The sequence below is a fragment of the Polistes fuscatus genome, unplaced genomic scaffold, assembly GCF_010416935.1.
Source record: "Polistes fuscatus isolate 324 unplaced genomic scaffold, CU_Pfus_HIC Scaffold18, whole genome shotgun sequence".
NCBI lineage: Eukaryota > Metazoa > Arthropoda > Insecta > Hymenoptera > Vespidae > Polistes > Polistes fuscatus.
In genome coordinates, this window is record NW_025113086.1 from 3,649,163 (window position 1) to 3,671,489 (window position 22,327).

General features: G+C 37.7%; 3 protein-coding genes across 4 annotated transcripts; 1 reads left to right on the forward strand and 2 right to left on the reverse strand.

The window, feature by feature from the left end:
* Positions 1-1,779: 1,779 nt before the first annotated feature.
* On the reverse strand, positions 1,780-3,735 carry LOC122515447. Of its 2 annotated transcripts, XM_043632812.1 has the most exons (5): positions 3,584-3,735; positions 2,940-3,181; positions 2,509-2,690; positions 2,220-2,386; positions 1,780-2,148 (listed from the first exon to the last, which is right to left on the reverse strand). In XM_043632812.1, the coding sequence occupies exons 2-5, from the start codon at positions 3,178-3,180 to the stop codon at positions 1,947-1,949; spliced, it is 792 nt and encodes a 263-aa protein (XP_043488747.1). In that variant the 5' UTR covers position 3,181; positions 3,584-3,735; the 3' UTR covers positions 1,780-1,946. The 2 variants fall into 2 exon arrangements, with proteins under 2 accessions (XP_043488747.1, XP_043488748.1); XM_043632813.1 differs by lacking the exon at positions 3,584-3,735 and having other exon boundaries at positions 2,940-3,300.
* A 523-nt stretch (positions 3,736-4,258) lies between these two features.
* Positions 4,259-6,754, reverse strand: LOC122515434 (guanine nucleotide-binding protein-like 3 homolog). Its single transcript, XM_043632792.1, has 8 exons — positions 6,592-6,754; positions 6,344-6,448; positions 5,904-6,274; positions 5,429-5,816; positions 4,985-5,345; positions 4,699-4,918; positions 4,458-4,632; positions 4,259-4,368 (listed from the first exon to the last, which is right to left on the reverse strand). Exons 1-8 carry the CDS (start codon positions 6,608-6,610, stop codon positions 4,280-4,282), a joined length of 1,728 nt encoding a protein of 575 aa, XP_043488727.1. The 5' UTR covers positions 6,611-6,754; the 3' UTR covers positions 4,259-4,279.
* Positions 6,755-7,578: 824 nt separating this feature from the next.
* Positions 7,579-21,271, forward strand: LOC122515433 (probable serine/threonine-protein kinase DDB_G0282963). The gene is made up of 6 exons (XM_043632791.1): positions 7,579-9,057; positions 10,102-11,733; positions 15,997-16,118; positions 18,912-19,458; positions 19,727-20,260; positions 20,339-21,271. Exons 2-6 carry the CDS (start codon positions 10,546-10,548, stop codon positions 20,861-20,863), a joined length of 2,916 nt encoding a protein of 971 aa, XP_043488726.1. The 5' UTR covers positions 7,579-9,057; positions 10,102-10,545; the 3' UTR covers positions 20,864-21,271.
* Positions 21,272-22,327: the final 1,056 nt, after the last annotated feature.

A 22,327-nucleotide genomic window follows, 5' to 3' on the forward strand; every position in this document is an offset into this window, starting at 1 on the left:
CTAAACCCGCGCATTTATCTTTCACGCTAATTACTTTTTCTTTTATTTTCAATTATTAGAATCATTAATAATTTCAATCGATATCATATAAAGTAAGATAAATGTAAATAATTAATGAGAATTTGAACTGGTCAATAAACATCCTACGAGTCGTTCTACGAGTCATCGTTATATGAATAACCGGTGCATTTGATATGTAATCTCGTCAATTAAACGATGACAGAAAAAGGCAAATTAAATGACGGAGTAGAAAATAACAAGAAACGGAGTTATCATCCAATGAAATTATGTAATTATTTTTTTTTTTTCAAGTCATTTACATAATCTTCTTTGAAATGTTCGATCTCGATATCTATGGAAGATTCCAATTTAGAGTTGCAATTACAGGGAAATGGTTTGATTAAAAGATTCATGGTTGTATGGTCTCTTATCTCTCTAATTTACCACGAAGAATTTCAAAGCACTTTGAACCTAAATTACAAACCGAAAATCGAGTTTGAACGGAGGATAAGTCTAGACTCCTCCTCCACGTGTGACGCTGAAATGCGAGCTAAGGGAGTTTTCTTCTTTAAAGAGCTAAACGATGTTCAAAGTGACTTTTTATCCCATTTTCTTATCAAAAGTTTTTCTAGGAAAAGATTTTCGGAGTAATCATCCTACGACGAGTTTAATGACGTCTTTTTTACTGAAAACGACAAGTTTTCATCCCTTTCTTTTCATCTCTTTCCAAATTGTAATAACTTTTATAATCTTTGACGGTGTTTGATTTTCTCAGTAGATTACCAAAGTTTATTTTTTTAAATGTTTGCAAATTTCTAATATAAATATGTGTAAAAAGAAAAAAATATATATATATAGAAATATTTAGATATTGAATTAGAAAGAAGGGAAAAAAAAAGAAAGAGATAATAAGAAATAAGAGAACGACGAAAATTACACTAGCTCGTACGAAACGCGAAACGCGACTGAAGGAAGAGAACGGTGAGAGTAGTCGCTTCAAAAGATCGCCGACGATGACTGAATTCGCGCGCACGCTAGTGAACGAGGAAACGAGTTGGTGGGAAAGCAAGACCAACGAAAAAGGGAGGGAGAATGAACGACTGAATCCTAGTGATCCTCTTTCCAGCAACCACCGCCAAACTTCATCTAATTTGCTCCAAGTTTTGATCCTTTTTCTTTTTTACAACGATTCTCGTAGAATCACCATGTTTTCGTGCAAATTTTGTCACGCATTTTTAATTGGAAACATTGAAATCATTAGTAACAGGTAGTTTCTAACATAATTAATAGGAACGCGAGCTACTTTAAATATCCTTCGAATCCATCTTACGAGAATCATCGTTTTTTGTTTAGATACATCGGTGCAACTGATATTTATCGTGGAATAATCTTTATTAATTATACACATGAATCGATCAAACTTTTTCTATAAAATAGAAAATATTGACACTGTATTATTAGAATTACGTAAAGATTACACATCGTCAAAGTTTTCTAACTACTTGAAAGAATTATACTCTAATGAAATAGAATGCTAAATACTATTTATCAGGGTACTTACAAAACCGCCCGTATTTTTTCTTTAACATTCAAACGTGCAATGATTTATTAAAGTGCATTCGGATGCAAAAGCTGATCGTTCGAACGGAAACACGTTCACCCGTATTTCGGCTTCTGCGAGCCAATAAATAACGGTCTGCCAAGGGCTGTTATAAATAATTAAAATTTCAAATCCAATACACGAGGATGGGTATTTGATTTCGCAACACGTCCTGCATCGTCGCGTTAATCGGCTTTAATTATTTTTAGTTATCTTCCTATTTTCACTATCATTGAGTTTTATCGATGACGCTTTGTTAAATTGTTTGCAAACAATTTCTCTTAATATTCGATGTATCAATACTTTACACGTTAATTAAATGAAATAATACGGGGACAACGGTAATTCAATACAATCTTCTTCCCATTACTTTGAACGTTTTAAATTTAATATTAGGAAAGTTTTCATTTCCATCCTCGTCTAATATCTGGTCGTAATCTCTGGATAGAAGAACTTCGTATCCGCAACGGGTAGCTGATTTTTGAGAAATCGTCGAAGTAAATGCTGTTGACGTCACGGGAACATTGTACGCTCGACCAATTTGTTCTCTAAATATTACACAAATCCTAATTAGTTTAATCTCGACGATATTGGACTAAAAAATTAGATGCTTCTTCACCTTGCGCTTAGAATATGTGCACCAAGATTATGACCTCGATAAAAAGGATGAACGCTTAAGCCAAAAGCATACATGTATCTGTCCGTATTGAAGTGTTCGTAAATCTTTGCTTCTTTGCACAACGATATCACAGGTTCGATTACCTTTTTAGCTAAAAGTGATTCCAGCTAGAAAAAAAATGAATAACTGTACCCCTTAAAAGATAAGGAATGATTCCAAATTTGTGTAGAGATTTTCATTTGATTGCATTCGTGAGCCTAATGTAATTAAAAAGACGCGCATTATTTACCGGATATTTATCAACTTTTCTTTCGTCATCTTTAATTTCAACTCCTATTATATTAGCTCCTGCTATTTCGGGTTTACCTCCTTTGGGATTTTCGACAAAGGCACCAATCGACAATCCTTGCTTTAAAATTATTGTCCATACATCACGAAATTCTTGTACAGCCGACGAATCTTCCATTAATTCTGTAAATATTATCGAGTATTAGTTATCGGAACAAAGATAATCTGATAAAAAATGACGCAATAATTTTCGATATCAAATCGTGAATGATATCTTTTCATACTTGCTAAATACGTTAACGATTAACTTACGAAATTTCTCGATAAAATAAAACATGAAAGATAACCGTTGGAAAATTGATAAAATAATAAATAATCGATGTACGCCCATCAATAAATTAATGAATTCTATTAAATAATCGCAGTACTCACTGAGACAGGAACAGCAAGGTTCGTCTACGATGAAATATGTGCACATATGATCGAGAAAATCTTCGTATCTGTCTTCCGGTATTTCTTGCAAAATTATCTTAACGGGATTAGATTCATCTCCAACGGTTCTAAATCCATCGATCGTCTTCCAAATTTTAATCGGTCCAGGCGTTCTTATCGGCGGCAATTTGATCTTCTCGAGGTCAACACTTTCTTTATTCTTTTTTGCAATTCGACTCATCCTTACAAAAAAGGAAAAATAAAAAAATATAGAAGAAAGAAAAAATTGGCAAAGAAAAAATATAGAAGTTGATCTGGTAAGCTGACGTGACTTGCGACAAATGTGGCTATACTAGATCGCACTATGTTCTTTATTAAAGACAGTCCCTCTTGCCAACGATAAATTGAAGAAAATTGCATCGTCAATGTGTTTTATTTATTCACGTTCAGCAAAAATTTTATTATATTTCTCTTACTTACGATCAATTCGATGGAACAAAAAACTCGTCATTTTTATGATTAATTATCTTTGTTATAACGTTATCAATTAGTTATCTAACTATCACTTAGATATCTTTAGTTTCACGTTAAAATATTTCATTTGAAGGGCAGATTTAATTGGAAAATAATATATTTATACTCACTTTTAAAAATGTGTGTGCGCGTTTACTCAAAATTGTCGAAACTTTCGTTAAAAAAAATCGTCTAGAAAATCGAACTATCGAATTTACAATTTAGGTTTGCGACTTGGCAGTCGACTGCGATAATGTACAAATAAGAAGATTCCTAGAGAGTGGGGCATTTTAAACTCATTCATTCTTTACGTAATACAATTTCATATACATTACGTAAAGAAGAACCAATATTAATAAAAGGTTCTAGTATTGTAAATTACTTGTAATTTTTCTAATTAATTAATTACTTATTCTCTATTAATTAATTGTAAGTATAATTGTAGTAATATCATCGAGGACGTTTCTATCAATTCTGACTGTGTAATTTTGTTTGGTGACAGCGGTTAAACCTCGTTAAAAATGCACTTTACATAATGTTAACATGATGATCGTGTTTTACATGTACTTACCATGCAATATTTAAAGTAGTATCAAATTAATGATACAATGTTAGTTGCGCACGACGATAACGATGACAAACATATTTTCAACATAAATTAAAAGAAACACAGACGACTTTTCCTGCATAGTAAAAAATTATTATAACCAATTTTTATTTTTTTTTTATTTTGTTACATACGCATTTCGAAGGCAAATATTTTGTATATACAAGATTTACAATTGAACAAAATAATATCTCCAAAATAACATTAATCATATTTTACTTTATTTCGTAAAATCAGTATTAAAATCATAATTATCCGACGATATATTAAATCCTTCCAATTGATCAGCTAGAATAGCAGTTGCTTTCTCTGAAATTGTATAATTAACATTTATTAATTAAATCAATTTAGAAGGGGTTTATAAATACATTTTCTGTAACAAGACTTTATAAGCATACCTCTTCGGACTTTTTCTTTCTTTTCTTTTTTAAATTGAAGCTTCTGTAATTTGTTTAATTTTTGATTGCCCTCCAATTCCATCAGCGGATCTGTTTTCTTTTTCTGTTCTCTTTTAGTTACTACTTTAGGTTTAGCTTCGAGTTTCTTCTTCAATTTATTTTGTATTTTAAATTCCTAAACGATAGATGGAATACATTTTATTATATATTGAAACATTAAATGACACAAATGTGTACCTACTTTATCTTTTTCGATCTCTACTTCCATAACTGATGTTACGGGTCCTGTACTGTCAAATAATACTGGTTCTACTGTAATATCTTTATTTGCTGCTTCAACATCATCTAACATCATTCTTTCTTCTGCAGCAAAACTTTCAATATCAAATTCCTTAGCCATTTGGCTAACAATTTCTGCAGATACATGGCACAGTGGTTCTTCAGGTGGTTCTGTATAATACCTAAAGTACAATTTCGAGAATTTTAGTAGAAGAAATTGAATGGACGTGTAAATATAGAAGGGGTACCTTATTTTTCCAGAATTCCAATCTTCCAAGACACAACGTGCAGCAGTCAATTGATTAGGAACACCACCTCTCTTAAATTTTCCCATTCTTGTTGCTCTCAAAGCAAAAAATTCGTCAGGTGAATTATATTCTGGGACATCGTACAAATCCATAACTTGTTGTTTCGAAAGTCTTCGTAAAATTGCAGTAGCTGGTGTGTATGGATCCTGAAGAGCTTGAATTCTTATTGCATTTTTAAGAGCTATGGATGTATCATCCATACCATCACTTGATGATTGTTGACTAGCAAAAACAATACCAGGTGAATCTAACAATTTTATTTTCGAATCCAATTGTACCACTTGCATTGCTCTTGTAACACCTAGGAGTAAAAAACAAAATAAGAGTCTTTCTACGGATAAAAATAATCGATGTTGCATTTAAATAAACATTCAGGTTAGATACCAGGTACACTTCCAACATTGCATGCTCTGCTTCGTTTTAGAGAATTGATAACACTTGATTTTCCGACGTTGGGAAGTCCAGCAACACCAACTCGAATGCTTGTCTTAACATTGCCACTATTTCTACAATAATTAGCTAATAAAGATAGCAATAATTCGGCACCAAAGCATGTTCCACTTTGAATCATACTCTCCGTCTTCTTCCCCAACTTTCTTCTGCCTAATTTTTTCGATTGATCTTGAGTCGAAGATTTAAAAGCAACTGCTGGTAAACTTCCACGCAAATACTTCAACCATTTGTTTAAATTTTCTCGTGGTACTAAATCTGCTTTGTTTAACACTATAACTAATCGTTTATTACCCTTAGCTGATTGCACTGCTTCTTCCAACTAAATTAAATTTATTCATTGTATTAAGTAATTGTTATTATTGTCATTTAACAATGATTGCACGTACTGAAATATTTTTTTATTTACCTGTTTGCATCTGGTACCTAACGGATCGCGTGCATCAACAACTTCCAAGATAACATCAGCTGCATCTAAAACTTTCTTAAATTCTTTGTAATAAGCCTTTAATGAATTTTCTTTTTGTGCAACAGCTTCTTTAATTAGTTGACTTTTATTATCGTCTATTTCCATGGCTTCATGTTCGTCAGCTTTCTTCTGTGCCTCTTTTACCAATCCTTGCAAACCATTTTTTGCAAGTTCGGCACGTTTCTTTTCTTTAGCAGCTTCCCGCTGTTTTTGTTTCTCCTCCTCATTATGTTTTTTCAAGGCTTCTACTTCCTTGAGAATATCTTCTTTAAATGGACACTGATTTGGAATTTCGATTACCTTGGGTTTTCCTATTTTTAAACAAAAGCATTCATTGAAGCTTCATTGATGCATTTCATAAGCAGAAACTTGCAAAGTACCTTTCTGTTTCTTCTTAGCTTCTTTCCTCATCTTTCGATTGTGTTCTCGGACTTTCTTTTCTATTTTATACCTTTTCCTCGCTGGTATGCGTTTGCTTGGTTTTTCTGTTACAAAAAATTCCATTAAATAGGGTGACACAGTGCACAAAAAAGAAATTAACAAAATTACAAGTTCGTTCAGGGATTAAGATAGGAACAACCTCCTAACCTATACATATTTTTATTATTGTAATGAATTTAGAACTTACTCAGACAGAATTTGGCCATCTTTGTCAATTATTTAATGTTTCTATAATTTAAATTAATCTAAAATTAATTATTTATATTATTTCTTATCTTTTTCCGAATAACCGTCAATGTCCACGTGCCCAGTTCACCTGAGAAAGGCAAAGTGTGAACAGGTTCGGTAACTTAGCAGCGACAAAAGTTCCTAGGCGTTAGAATTTTTCACGTTATAATATCGGTCATTTTGAATCATTGAAAACGCCAGTTTTTTATCCATTTTCTTATTCGTGTACGTAAATATTAACATCAAATTCTTTTGCAAAACGCAATGAAAAACATAAAACGATATATAATCGTGCGAGAAATTTCGCTGCAGTGTCTTCTTTTTTTTTTTTAAACTTTCTGAACGCAGACTGTTGGCAATTGTCGTGGATTATTGCAAATTAATGTAAAATAAGATAAGGATAGAATTAAAAGTTTTCATTATTTACTACGTATGCGTTTGTTCTGCTAATCGTTCCAGTTTCGTATTACATGAAAAATTCATTAAGAATACTTTCATCGTCCCGATCTGTCCTAGAGTAAAATAAACAATTGAAACGGTGAAAGGCATTGTCAGACGCATATGAGAATTCTCACACTTTCATTGGAATTTATAAAAAGCGTTAAAAAATTCCCCGTTAAACGTACATAAATGCATATGTAGATGCGTGTACATGAACATAAGACACATACGCGAAAACGATGTTGGGAGAGATGAGAACAGAAAATTCTCACAAATTGTTTCCCGTGCGAAGCATCATACTTTCGTTTTTGCGATCAAATTTCTCCGTACCTACACTTTATAATCCTTAATATCTTGTTTAATCATTTGGAAAAGAACGACGGTATAGGGAAATCATGAGATCGATTAGAAGATATAGGACATTTTTTAGAAATGAATGATGGCCGATATATAAAAGTATTCAATAGCGTAACGTATTTCGAATATATCTTTAGAGTTGGTTTATTTACTTAGTTCAAATTTCAGGCGTTAAGGGGAGAGAAAAAACATCGATTGCATAAATAGGAAAATGCAACGGCGATATGCATCGAATGCAAAGCGCGTCATTGGTTGGAAAAGGCGAATACTACTAGGAATATTTAGTTAGAAGTATGACCAGCAGATGTCGTTCGATCACGTGGTGTTTCATTCATTTCCGTAATGGCCGCCGTCTAGTGTTGTTCGGTCAGTGCGTTCTCTTCGCGCGCGCGACGGAGAGAGCGCGAGAAAACGGCAAGGAGAGGGAGAAAATCAGAGTGAGAGAGAAAGAGAGAGAGGGAGAGCGTGAAAAGAAACTCCGGACGTGCTGTCGTGAAAATTCAGTAAGCGCCGATCAACGTCGCGTGCTGTGAAAGTGTTTGTTAGTCTTTAAAAACCTTCCTCGTTCTCTTAACCAACGGGGAATACAAGAAATAACCGTGTTACCCTGGAATAGTGTTCCATTCCTTCCAGTAGTAGGAGTAGTTGCGGATAGTATAAACGAGAAGCGCACGCCGAGATTCTTCTTCTTTTACGAGGTGGACCTAGTGCTACTCAGATGTGTATGATGTTTCTGTGAGAGAGTGAGTTAGTGCGCGCGAGCGCATATGTGCCTATGCGTTTGCCCTTACTGGTGGTGGTGAGTAGTGTGTTTCTCTCGTTTGTACGATCATTTGACGAGGGGGTGGAGGAGGAGGAAGAAGAGGACGACGACGACGACGACGACGACGACGACGACGAAGACGAAGACGAAGACGCGTTGTCACGTTTCACGTGGACGAGCGTCCTTCGTTATTATATTTCAAGAAAACAGACGGTGGGATAGGTGAAATTGTACGAGACGCCGCTCGTTCGTCGTCTCAGTTATCTCTTTGAGACGATCAAGAAAGAGAGAGAGAGAGAGAGGGCTGGAGGGGGAGAAAAAGAGGGCACTTCTGCGCTAGACAGAAGGAGGTATCACGGTTGTGTTGTCTCGAGTTAGTTAGGCATCGTAAACAGAAAAGTGACAGTCCGTCTTGGACGTAGAAAATTAGTGTAAAAAGATATAAAGAAGGAAAGAGGACGAGTTGGACGTTGTCGAGAGGAAGGAAACCCGTTGACGACGTTCGACGCTCACGCCTCCCCGCTAGGAATTCTCCACCGTGGTTCAAGGTCTTCTAAAATCATCCAAGTACGTGCAGAGTTGGTCTGCCTGCCAAGGCTCCTCGAGAGAACAAGACGGAGGTTTCTCTTTTACCGAGAAAAACAACTTATTGTTAGTCGGATTCGCTTTTCTTTCTTGATTCCGTTGGTGCGTTTTGGTGCAGGGCACTGCGCGCGACGTTGACATTAACGTTGACGTTGACTTTGACGTTGACGGTGACGCTGACGCGCTAACGTTCACGTTTTAATTCCTTTACGTTAAGAAAAAGTATCGTCGATCTAGTGTACTTTTCAAGCCGAGAGCAAAAGAAATAAGGAGGAACAGGTGTGTAGACTTTGCCCAACTTTTTATTATCTATATTTCGTTGTATTATTTTTCTTTTTTCCTAACATGACGCTGCTTATATAAAAGACGAACAAATCATCCTGAGCTCGTCGCAAAAAATGATATCCATCCATCCTTTTTATTATTTTTTACGATACTCGATGCAGTACAGTATTGTCGATATTCTGCGAACGCTTATTCGAGTATTCGTTTCGAGTATTGTTCTTAGTTGTTATCGAATAATAACAAATTGTTTAAATAACTCAGCGAGAACATTTCGTCGTAAAGCAATTGCATGAAATAAGCAGTCCGAAGTAATTGTATACGGGCAAGTCGTAAAAACCTGACCGTCTGACGTTAAGTTAAAAATAAAGAAGAACAAAAAAAAAAAAGAAGAAAACGTGACTCGAGCCACCTTCGTAATTACCGGCACGTGGAACGAATTTTGTGTACTTCGTTTCGATAAGAATCGCGACACGTTGCGTTTTTGCCGGCTTATTCGCAACCACGTGCGTTCAGCTGATCAATAAAAAAAAGGAATACCGACGCGCGTATCGATGGCTCGATCGTGATAATCTCTGAATAGATTAAATACATCGAAGATTAATATAGTACAGCATTTAGAATCTAACGCGTTAAAACACGATGAAATTTGAATGGAAATTCATTTCTCTTATATTTATAAATGATCATATTAATTATAATAAATGATTTAGAAATATATTCCACTTGTCGGTAGGAATAACCGAGAAAGAAATAGATGCTTTTTAACGTATTCAATTAAGATTAGAATGCGTCGAAGCGAGTTCGTTTACGTAACTAACCAGATAATCGGTTTACCGGTAACTATCGTAGTTATTCGCTCGTCGATCAATTGGATACTTTTTTATGCGATAGAAATACACCTTAAGAACATATTTCGTTGAAATAATAGTGGCGATCGAGTCATTTTTTCTTCGATATAAAATAGTTATTTATTTTGCAGCAGTCAGGTATGCGGCTGCATTCCGAATGTTATTTAACTCGTAGACGTTCATGTCATAGGTACGAAAGGAGCAAGACAATTTTGGAAGTTCATCCAGAAGAAGAGAATGTGTGCCAATCGATGAAACAGAGTCTTCCTTTACGATTGTTTCGAGTGATCGTCGTTTTAATCGATCGAACGTGATTTGAAGTCGTGATTCCACTGCCAAAAAGGGAGACTTTAGAAGTTCCGAGAGAGAAAGAAAAAGAGAGCGAGATAGAAAAGGAGAAAGATGCCAAGCTGTTAGATTAGTTTAGAGAGCCCACGTAACTTGGAAGTCTTCCCGAAGAAGCATTGTTGCTGATTCGAATCTAAGAAGAATTAATCTCCCCTAGTTCGTCATTAAGATCAACATCGAGGAGTATCGTCGTTTATATGGCAATGCGGTGCCATCATCGTCGAACCTTATCGCGCATTTATTCTTCGCGTTGCGCAGAGTGGAATTTGCAAGAATAACGGCGAGGATGTTCGGGAAGGTGCCAGTCGGTATAAATTCAAACGCAGGCCCTGGACCACCTAATCAAAATCCCACGAGCAAGGTGTCGTACGCGAGGCCAACGACTGGGACAACGACGACAACAACAACAACGTGCCTTTCGTGTTACGAAGTACCAGCTGTTCAGTCGAGTGCTTCCGATGATAAAGCAAAGTCTTGGTGTCCGGTGGTATCCGAGTCATCGTCAACTCAAGATCGTTCCTTCCCCTTGTCCACTTCGTCCTCCGTTTCGGAGATCAACGGGGTGACGAGAAACGAACAACAACAACAACAACAACAAGCTTCCTTCTCGACCAACAGGAATCCGCAACTCGCCAATAAATCCTCTTCTTCCATTAAAGATTCCACGAGGATCCACAGATGCTATTCCAATCCGAATTGTCCTGGACTAGCGAGTACGGCAACGAAAACGTCTATCGGTAGTATTTCGCCGAGATCCCAGAGAATTGCCATCAATTCCAATCTCGAGCCGAAACTTACGAGAAAACATTCGGTCGGTAGTCGAGAGTCGTCTTCTTCCAAATCTAACTTCCGAGACTTTGGTCAATCGAGAAACAACGATGACAATACCTCTGAAAACGTCGACGAAGTTTCGAACGTCGTCGAGGAATACGTGGATCCTTCGACGATCCTGACGGGCACCACTTCGTCGAGCGTTCACCAAACGCGAGCTGCGCAAAAATCAAGCTCGAGGTCCAACTCGACGACCTGCGAGAATCCTTGTTGCTTCGAAAGAACGACGGAAAAAGGTGATTCTATCTCGGCCAAGGATCATTATCATCATTATCAACAACACCACCATCATCACCATCATCATCATCATCATCGCAATAATCTTGCCCGAACGCCGGCCGAACTTTTGCAACAAAATTGCATCGACTTCGTCATTCAAGATTTACCGACCGAATTGCAATCCTCGCCTAGAAGTTACAAGGATCGCGAAAAAACTCGGGACACCTGGAGACCGACCGAGATGGAGGGAAATTTGTGCGGACTGAACTCTTGCTCCGGTGACACCTTCCAAGATGGTAGCTCGTCCAAGAGGAGAACCGGTGCATCCTGTCAAGCCCTCAGGCACGCCGTTGCTTCCTTGAATCGTCTCGATGACTTTTATATGGAGAAAATCGGCGCTGGTTTCTTTTCCGAAGTCTACAAGGTACAAGATTCTACTTTAGATCGGAATACTTTTTCTTTTCATTTGTCGTATCGCGTTGATCGCACCGATTACAATTTATCGCTAATCAATATTTCCGTTAGATAAACAAATTCTTTTGACGGTCAAAGTCGAAATCCTATTTTTATTGTTATCGTCATTATCGTTATTTTATATATGCACATAGTGTTTTGTTTCGTCAAATAATTGACTACTAAGATATTTATTATATTTGTTTTTCTTATCGAATCGATTATATTTATCGTGCCAAAAGAAATCCGTAGAAACTTGCAAATACAATTTCGCAGCGAAGGAACGTTATCTTTTGTAGATTAGTATCGGTTCAGATTAGATACGGTTGCGCGTCGAGAAACGAGCACGTAGAACAACGACGAAGAACCAGCTTAGAACTCTCTCTCTCTCTCTCTCTCTCTCTGTCTTTACTTCGTCAAATTGAAATCGCGTTTCTTCTTATTCTTCTTCGGAGATGTAATCGGATCTTTATATTTTTCCTGTCTCTCGACGGAAACTTCTCTTTTCGAGAAACTCAAATCAATGTCTAAAGTTAATCCTTTTTTTCCTCTTCTCGTTTCAACGTTATAAATCACATTTGAATTTTATTTAACGGAAAATATCAAAGTATCTTTTCCTCGAGTAGCACACACGCGAATCAATTTAAATGATAATCATTAGACCAATATCTGTTGATCGATCTATCGTTTAAACTCGTAAAACGTGAAACGTGCACGAGTTGGATAAGTTTGAATTATTTCTCGTGGGTACTTAGTGTAACGTAAAATTCGTATTAGATATATTGGATAACAAAAAGGAAGGATAGGATGTTTCGTGATTATTTTTATCATTATATAAAAAAAACTTTGCGTTGATAGAGAAAACGGAAATCGTTGAGGAATCATCGTTGTTATTTTTCGTCTGGCTTCCTCCTACTCGTAGGTATTTTTTTTTTATTGAAATCTTCCAAACATTCCTGGTACAAATTTCGTGGAAAATAGAATCGTACTTTTTATTGTACCATATATGTATAGTTGGAGAAAAATCTTCCGCGTGTTAAACGAATGAGTTTTAGAAAGCGCCTTGGTCGTTTAGAACACGTGACGAATGTTATTATTTGACGTATGGCAGCTCGGATGCTACAATTTAACCGACAGATGCGTTCCAAAGAAAGAAAGAAAGAAAGAATGAGAGAGAAAGAGAGAGAATATCTGGTAGTTAGAAATGCGTTAGAGAGGAAGTACCGATTTAATCGAAAAAAATCATGAAAATCGGTTCTCTCTCTTTTTTTTTTCGATTTTTCAATTAGAAAGTGTTGTATTACCGACGATCTACGCGAAATCGAAGTAGAATGAAAGTAATCGATCAATTTGTTCCTTTAATATATCACGTCCGATATGATTTAGATTTTCTATAAAAGAAAAAAAAAGTATAGAAAATAATTCGAACTCTTCATTACATTAATTCATAGTTTAAGCGTGTATGAATAAAAAGAGGGGAAAAAAGAAAGAAAGAAAGAAAGAAAGACAACATGGATGTAGGGTTACACTTGTGAGCCAGAGGTCACACATTCTTGGCACTCGTGTCTGAATAAGAGGATGGTACGAGTTTGGTGCCAAGATTTTGGACCGAACTGCTGTTCTAGCAGTTTTCCCCACTGACATGAGAATTATTCAACGATGACGACCATCTCGGAGAGTAAGAGAAAGAGAGAGAGTGAGCGAGCGAGCGAGTGAGTGGTTTCTCGTTGGCAACACAAATGATTCCTCTCCCCATCCAAGTTTCTCTCGTCGACTTCGTTAAAGACGTTATCATCGTGATCTTCTCAGGCGAAGGTCGTCAAATTAATTATCTCGCAGCGAATTAATCGGGGTCAAGGACTCCAAAGGAGAGATTAATCGAAGATATCTTTCAGAGTAAATCGCAATTTCTTTTCCCACCTTTATATTTTTCTCCCCCCTCCCACAAATTTATCAACGTTCGTCAGAGATTTAGTCTGCTCCTCCCGGTTATAGAACGACGATAAAATTGTTTTCGTTTGTTAGCAACGATGCATTCATGCATAGGATGAGTTAACCAAAGATATGATTAAAACTTCTAGAAATACGTGGGAGATTTTTCAGTCTAATCGAGGAACGGGATAATTTCGTTGGATAGAAGTAGCAGCAGCAGTAGCAGTAGCAGCACAGTTTTCGTCTCGAGTATTACGAAATTCCCTGGATCTTGGACGGTATTCAAAAGTTGACTCATTGTTTTTGTCAATCGTTGACACCGCAGTAATTCACGACTTCCTCTCGATATTTCTATTTTCTTATCGGAATCGTAATCGTTCTTTGAGAAAAGAAAGAGAGAGAGAGAGAAAAAATGATCTACCGTCTCGTTTGATATTCGGCATCGATAAATATATCGAAGGTGGGGAAAGTGGCGCTTCGATGGGATCGAAAGAAGACCGGCACCAGGATAAAAAGACGACCTTGCCTTGTGTGACACAAGAGTTAGCAGCGGCGCACCAGCTATTTCCTCTTCTTGTGGCCCCCTCTTCCTCCTTCTCGTTCCTCTTGCTCTTGTTGTTCTTCTTCTCGTTGTCGGAGTATGGCGAAGGAGCCAGCAAGCGTATAAAAGAATGTTGTTGAATGTTGTGTGTTGGCGGAGGAGGAGGAAGAGACGAGAAAGCCGGTCACGGCGCGTTGGCCATGGAGTACGAACACTCTCTAATGAGACCCTCTTACGGACCCCGGTCGTTCACTCTTTTTCGAACCTCCCTACTTCCCATTTCAACCCCACCATCGCCACCTACATCTCTTACTCGATTCATTATAATCGAGTTGACGAACCCTAACAGATGATATATTCCTCGCTTATTACGAGAATGAAAATTTACGACGATTCAACAACGGATCAAACTTATCGATCTTCTTTTTTTTCTTCCTCCTCTTAAGTAATTTGCATTAATTTACATACGCGCGTTTGTAGGTACATACATACGCGCATATAAAGCTTTCTGGTATTTAATTAGACCGATAGCGAGCATGTAAAACGAAACTGTTTACTAATTAACCGAGCAAATATCCTTCCCCTTGCGTTTCTACAAACACTTGGCAGATAATTCGATCGACAACGGGGAAGCGGATAACGTTTAACCGAAAATTTTCCTACGAATTTATACTTTATCGTCTTTTTTAACAAGAACCAACGAGCATTTTATTTGTTTATTCGTTTATTCAAACATTGACGGAAATTACTCATTGTTCTAATCGGAATAAATATTGAAAGATCAAGATAATATAAATATAAATAAATAAATTGATCTTTTCTTTAAAAAGAGTAAACGAAAGATTCGTTTTTGCGGTAGGTTTTTATTCGTCATCGTGTTTTGGCTTAAGATCAATCGAGTCTTCTTCGGGTATTGGCAAACGAATTCTATCGAGAGAAATTTTCGCGACTCTTTTTCCAAGTAGAGAATTTCGTCCTTACGAGTGATACGAATTATTGCTCGATTCATTTTTCGTTTGGTTATAATTCTCGGTCGTCGTCGTTCGTTCATTTGATTGCAGCAATGAAACGTGTCGTAAAACGTAATATCGCGATCTTAAGAGGAATAATGGGACAATTAACGGGCCGAGGTCTTATCGTTAAAATCTCAAGGAAAAATATCAGCGATTTTGAGGGTAGAGAAAGGATAAAGTTCGTCTCATTTCAAAGCCATTTTTGGTGTTCATTGAGGTCGCCATACGTTCTCGCGAGACGTTTATGTTTCGTGTATGTTCTTCGCCGGCCAGATGTTGCGTCGAGTTTCATTAATAAGTTTCTCTTTCGTGAGAATCTCTTCGGCGTTCTTTCACTGCGTTCCACTCGAGCTGTGAAAATACGAGGCAAGATTTGTATCAAGGCGGACGAGAACGCGGCGACGAACACGAACACGAAGATGACGACGACAACGACGACGACGACGAGGAGAAGGAAACGATCTCTTATTGCGATGTCATCCTCGAGAACTCGCGTAATCGCACCTCGTTTTCCGCCGCGACTGCTCTTTTTCTTTTCGAGGGAACAATTTATGAAAATCACCTGGTCGCCGGGATTGTCTTTTATGGATATTACAAACGGCCAAGAAATTACCTTAACAATATCTCCTTTCCAAACAATAATTCGTTCGTTGAAACACCGCAATTAACTAATTATAAATGAATTTGTAACGTTTCAACTCAATGTTCTTCCGATTGAATTTCATTAGAATTCTTTTGATTTTTTCAGGTTACGCATAAGGTAACTGGTCAGGTGATGGTATTAAAGATGAACCAGCTGCCTGCGAACAGGCCGAACATGTTAAAAGAGGTTCAACTTATGAACAAGCTCAGCCATTCGAATATACTCAGGTAAGATCGTTTTTTCGGTCGAATCCGGTTCACTTTTCAAACAGACGGAGAGAGAGAGAGAGAAGGACCCTCGCGTAGGATAATACTCGTAATTTTGGTGCTAATAATTAGGTAGATTTGTAACCAAAGATTAGACGATTTAAGACCATTGAAAAAAAGAATAAAAAGATTCCTCGGGGGTTTAGCTGTTGTAATAACACTCGAAGTTATGACATAACGGGTGTCCCGCGCGATCTTGCTAGATGAAGAAGAAGAAGTAGTAGTAGTAGCAGTAGCAGTAGTAGTAAAAGAAGAAGAAGAAAAAGAAAAGGAAGATGACGATGACGAGGAGGAGACCGAGGGGTGGAAAGAGGGAAGGAAAACGTGCGCATTCACCGGCGACAACGCATTCCGTCGTTATAAACGGCTTGGCCCACTTTCGAATGTGTTTATTCCCCTTTGCCTCTAGCGGATCTTATTTCTGGCATTTCTCTCCTTGAAGGCTACGAAAAGTGCGAGTCTTTGGAGATATCGGTTTCATTGGCCCAGAACGAAATGCGATTAACTTTTCCTTCGTCGTGTAATTATATTCGAAAAAAAAAAAAAAAAAAAAAAGAAAAAAAAGGAACGCGTGATTTCACATCCTGGAAAAGAACGTCGTTTACGAGAAAAATTCATATTAATTCGACGATACTGCTGGTCAATTTTATAATACGAAACGAATGATTTAATCCACGACGAATCCTTTTTTATTTTCTTTTTTTTTTTTTTCGTAGTTGTTCGAGAGATAAGATCTTATCTTATCTTCTTTAACAAAGTTCTCTATCTATCACGTTCGTTTGTAAGATAAAAATCTTCAGCACATTTTTGCACATCGACGAGCGTTTTTTCGGTCAATTAGATTTATTATTTTATATTAGAAAAAATGACAAAAATATATAAGGACGTTCATTAATCTGTAGTTTTTATTACTGGAACGTGAAAGAAAAAAACTGAATAGAGCTTGCTTTTTATACGATTAGATTCTCGGTTCAGCGATCGCGAAGTGACATTTAGAAATTATTTTTAATCTCTCAACCCCCACCTTTTTTACGAGCTCTCTAATACCGTAGATATTTTTTCTCGCTAATTTTGCATAGATTTCGTACGTTTTACGAATTTTGAAAGGTTAACGCGTAAAATGGTCAAGAGATTCGATATCTGTCGATATAATCTTTAACTTGGTACGAATTTATTCGGAGGGATTTTTATTGGCCGACATTTTGAAAGGTGGTCTGACATTCTGCATACGACACTCTCGTATATTAAGCGATACGCAATGATTGCTAAGCTGCCAACGTAATTTTCAACTTTGTCCTTTTCCTACGATCGCCATTTCCTCTTTAATTTTGTCGGTTCACCACCTGTACGATATCGAACAAAATTATAACTCAATGAATATTGTTAAAAGCTTTGGCAGTTTCAAAATGATGACTTTTCTTTTCCGTTAATTCGTGAAAAGGTGAGAAGAGAGAGAGAGAGAGAGACGTTCCTTTTAAACAAAATTTGAAAGTCGTAATCGTGCGAAATGAAAGCTACTGAATAATAATGAACACATATTTATCCTCTTTTACCTCCCGCGGAATGCAATTCGCTCTAGTACACCTCCGTGCAAGGTAGTTTCTCCTTCCCACTTTTACCAAACCTCGTCGACGAAAAGAAAAAAGAAAAGAAGAGGAGAGAAGAGAAGAGAAGAGAAGAGAAACCATATAAGAGAAATAAAATATTATTGATTTATCATCTATCATAGATCGTTCGTTTGTTCTTCTTACATTAGATGACTAATCCGATTGACTCGCAATCAATCCAAAGGCTATCGTCCCTTTACTGTCATTCAACGACTTAACAGAGTTACGTATTTTATAAGGAAATATGACTAACGCGTCAAACGACCTTTTTACAAACTCAATAATCCACGTACGCGTGCAATTGATTTAAAAAGACACGTACGAACGATTCATCTCAATGATGAAAACCTTGAATTCGCTCGTTGGTTAGCATTTTAATCAGCCCGGACAAAGATACCAAGAGAGCCCTAAGTATCTGTTAAGTCATTTCGAAGTCTCCGTTTCGTTTATTTTCCACGTCTTACGGATCATTCGTAAAATATAATTAACTCTTTTCAATCTTCCATTGTACGAAAATAATCATATTTTTTCTATTTCGATACGTCAACGTTCTCAAATAGAAAGACAATAAATATGAATCACGCGCGTTGGGGAAGGAAGACCTCGAATAATCTCGAGGTCTCTATAAAACGTTAACGTGATTCACGTAGGAAGCGATTAATTTGTTACACTCGCAAATAACCGGGAATATTTATGCATCGAGAGATTCCTTCCGTTTCTGGATACCAACGAAATTAAAATGCGAATAGATTAGAAATTTCAATACTAAACAGTTCCAGGTTGCGCTTAATTCCTATCAAGATTTACGCGTACGAGTACTATAGACTCTAATGTAGTAGGTGTGTTCCTATCGGCTTAAGAAATCTTTTGAAAACGTTGAAAGTAACTTAATTAATCCGATTAACTCGACGTAACTCTTTCGAGGAACTGGCTTGGATGGTATAAACTCGGTCCTATATCCTAATTATCTCCTTTATCGGATAGATCAACAACGGTTTCTCCTATCTCTTCTCTTATCTTTTTCGTAGAATGGATTAGAAAAAAAAGAAAAAAATAAAAACCATTGATAGACTCTAGGTTAAAAGAAAAGAAACTGGTTTGCAATTGCATCGAGTATTGCTTCATCTTTCTATTATCTTTATTAAAGGTTCATGGGAGTTTGCGTCCACGAGGGTCAACTGCACGCCTTGACGGAATACATAAACGGTGGTAGTCTGGAGCAACTAATAATGTCACGGCATACACCGTTGCCCCACCTGATACGTATGAATCTTGCGAGAGACGTCGCGCGCGGGATGGCCTATTTGCACAGTCGTGGCCTCTTTCATCGGGATTTAACTTCAAAGAACGTTCTCATTAAGAAGGACGAGAACACGACCGAGATGACTGCGGTGGTCGGCGATTTTGGATTAGCGGCTAAGATTCCAGATCCCAGTTCGGGTTATAGATTGAGCACGGTCGGCAGTCCTTATTGGATGTCCCCGGAATGTTTGAAGGGTCAATGGTACGATCACAGATCGGACGTTTTCTCATTTGGTATCGTCGTTTGCGAGCTGATCGGACGCGTTCCCGCTGATCCAGACGTTCTACCACGCTCAGATAACTTTGGCCTCGATTATCTGGCCGTGGCGGAGATCTGTGCGGCTGCCGACCCACCACCTGCCTTCCTGCAGCTAGCCTTCGATTGCTGTACCGTGAGTATAGTATGCGTTTGGCACTGTCACGCTTCTTGGCATCTGGATATATTCTTCTACGTAATACGCGCTTGCCGTAGATAATAACTCGCGAATAAAGTATCTACATAGGTATTTTAAGTTCGCCTGATGTAACTAGCTACTCGATATTACTAGATTCGATGCGTTATGTCTCTTTTATAAATATCTACGAGACAAGAACCGTGGTATATAATTTACGCAGGAATTTTTATTTGCCAGTTTGGATAATCGATGATTTAACTTTTAGTACGAACCGAAATCGAGGCCAACCTTCCCGGAGATCACGTCCAGTCTCGATAGCATGATCGGCAACTACGAAGAGGAATCTAAGAATAATATTGGTAATAGGCAATCGGCCGATCCGACTCTAATGTCCAGCATGGACGAAATCGTACGAGAAGGCCGTACGATGAGACGAAGGACGGCTCGACTCAGAAGTCAATCCGCCGATGCGAGAGGTTGCGATAACGCGACGCCATCGGATAAAGCCAGATGTCATTCGGCGAGAAGAGTAGCCGAGCTAGCTAGCAGAAGAGACCCGCATTACAGGCCGATGACGGCGAATCCATTTCACGCGTTGGGTGGCGTTAAGAAAATTTTGGGAGACCTTTTTTCCAGTTGTTTGGAGTTGCCATCGCTCGAGGATGTTAGGCCAAGCGTTACCGACGCCGTTGGCAAGTTCAAGCCAGCCCAAAACGATAGTATCGCCAAAATTCTCGATAGAAAGAAGCCTAATTCGGAACCTAGCAGTCCTACGGCGAGAAAGAAATGGGAAAGGAAGGTGGGATAGGAGGAGACGAGTTCGTCGTTGAAAATCAATGGCAAAACGAATGACGTTATTAAGGTGTTCCTTTTGCAGGTGGCTACTAAAGTCGGCGCGGCTAGTCTTTTCGCTCATCCCCTCTTCCGAGACGGCTGGGAACCAAGAAGAAGAGGCAGCTGCGAATCGGGTTTCTGGAGTTGCGTCGGAGAAGATCTCAGCCCGGAACCACCCAATCGTCGACACACGTCAACCCTTAGCAGCTCGGCAGCTAGTAGCCTATTCTTATTGGACGATCACAGAACCAGCTCGATATACACGGATTCTTCCGAGGACATAGCGAGTCTCGGTGGTGGAGATTCATCTTGTTGGGAGGATAGACTTAGCGGGATAGGGTCTTCTAGTAAAACCATTTCAAAGATAGTCGAATATTTCGAGAGGAAACAGGCTACGGCGGGTAGCCTGAGACTTTGCGATCACGACTCGGTAGTTCCTAGTAGGATGAGTTTGTTGAAAGCAAGTTTGGAGGGTCCAGTTCCATTGTGTAGTATTTCGGCAGCTCAGAGGCTGGTCGTGTGCGAGGGTGCAGTTCGCAGCAAGCTGCCTCTTTTCGATAAGAAATGATCGAGTCCGTTAACGCGCGAAACCTTCGTTACTTAGACTTCTTTATTTCGTCTAAGATATTTCCCTTGGCAAATTTACCTTCCACGTGTCAAAGGAAGCCATTTTTCACGTAACCGAGCACGCTCTGTTGCGCATAATAGATGTCGCTGAAGATGATGTTCGAGAAGAAAAAGATAAATAATATCCAAACGGATTATATGTATCGTATAACGCGTCTCAATGAAATCTAGTAACCCGACTGTGATGTTTTTGATAATCTACATAGAAAAAATACAAAAAAGTACCGCGAACGCGACCACTGAAGTTTAATTACAAAGAATAATAGAGTACCGATTAGCGCGGGAGATCTCTTATGCGCAACACGATGCTTGCGATTATATGGTATGTCTGTTTTCAGTTTCAAATTTATTCATTATCTTCTTCTTCTTTTTTTTTGTTCTTTCTCTCAATATAACATTCGTCGAGATAAAATTGCAAATAGTGGCCTAATTTGTAATAAGCTAGAAACAAAATTTCGTCCATTCGCATTGATGCAATATTCTGGTAATATTGTCTAATGATTCATAGTCAACCTTAGACGCACACACTGATCAACTATGAATAGAATAGAATAATATATCTGCGATAATTGAACAGAGACGTACCGTATATATATATATATATATATATATATATATATATATATATATACATAATTAATACATACTTATATTCGTGCACCGATCGAGGGGGAAAGAAAAAAAAGGATAAAAGCAATATAAAAATGGTTTAGTTGAAATAACGATGATCAGTGCGAAAGGGAGGAGCACTGTTCGCGCCCTTATCTTTTTGCAGTGCCTCGCAGTTCCTAGTATATATATATATATATATATCCATTTCCGTCCTTCCGCACGTGTGTTAGAGATCCAAATAATTTGAATCCTTTTAGGGGGGAAAAATAAAAAGGGCCGACAATTAAAACACAATGATGATGGGGTAGAAGACCTGATCGGTGATATTGAGCTTCCTAGATCGCGTATAGAATAATTTTTTCATGTCAGGGAGGAGTATTTTCTGCTAACGTTATTTAAACTCCTCTTTCGTTTTTTCTTTCGGTGGAAGATACGATTGTTCGGAATTAACGATAAAAGAGAAAACAAATTTTACAATGTACATACATTACATATATATATATATATATATATACTTACCATAAATTGAAAAAGGTTTTAGATAGACGATCGCGTATTTCTTCGATTATCGAATAAGAATTTCGTTAGGGCCTAAGTTCTTACAAGTACTTCCGCGAATGAGTCTTCATTTACAAATGTTCGTCGAGATTTGATGAAAAATCAACGACTGTGCGCGAGACTCATCCGATCTTTTTCGTGCCCGATCGTTAGTAAGAAAGTAGTAAGATATATTCATAGATTAGTATACTCAGGACGAATGAATGGAAGATATATATATATACTATATATACCA

Excerpts from the sequence above, each read along its gene's own strand:
- LOC122515447 (XM_043632812.1), bottom strand. The coding sequence starts at position 3,180 with ATGAGTCGAATTGCAAAAAAGAATAAAGAAAGTGTTGACCTCGAGAAG. Across the intron at positions 2,691-2,939 it reads ACCTTGCTGTTCCTGTCTCA|AATTAATGGAAGATTCGTCG; the intron begins GTGAGTACTGCG and ends TAATATTTACAG. Across the intron at positions 2,149-2,219 it reads GCACATATTCTAAGCGCAAG|AGAACAAATTGGTCGAGCGT; the intron begins GTGAAGAAGCAT and ends TGTAATATTTAG.
- LOC122515434 (XM_043632792.1), bottom strand. Across the intron at positions 4,633-4,698 it reads TAGAGATCGAAAAAGATAAA|GAATTTAAAATACAAAATAA; the intron begins GTAGGTACACAT and ends TCTATCGTTTAG. Across the intron at positions 4,369-4,457 it reads GAAAGAAAAAGTCCGAAGAG|AGAAAGCAACTGCTATTCTA; the intron begins GTATGCTTATAA and ends ATACAATTTCAG.
- LOC122515433 (XM_043632791.1), top strand. The coding sequence starts at position 10,546 with ATGTTCGGGAAGGTGCCAGTCGGTATAAATTCAAACGCAGGCCCTGGA. Across the intron at positions 16,119-18,911 it reads AGCCATTCGAATATACTCAG|GTTCATGGGAGTTTGCGTCC; the intron begins GTAAGATCGTTT and ends TCTTTATTAAAG. Across the intron at positions 20,261-20,338 it reads GAAAGAAATGGGAAAGGAAG|GTGGCTACTAAAGTCGGCGC; the intron begins GTGGGATAGGAG and ends TTCCTTTTGCAG.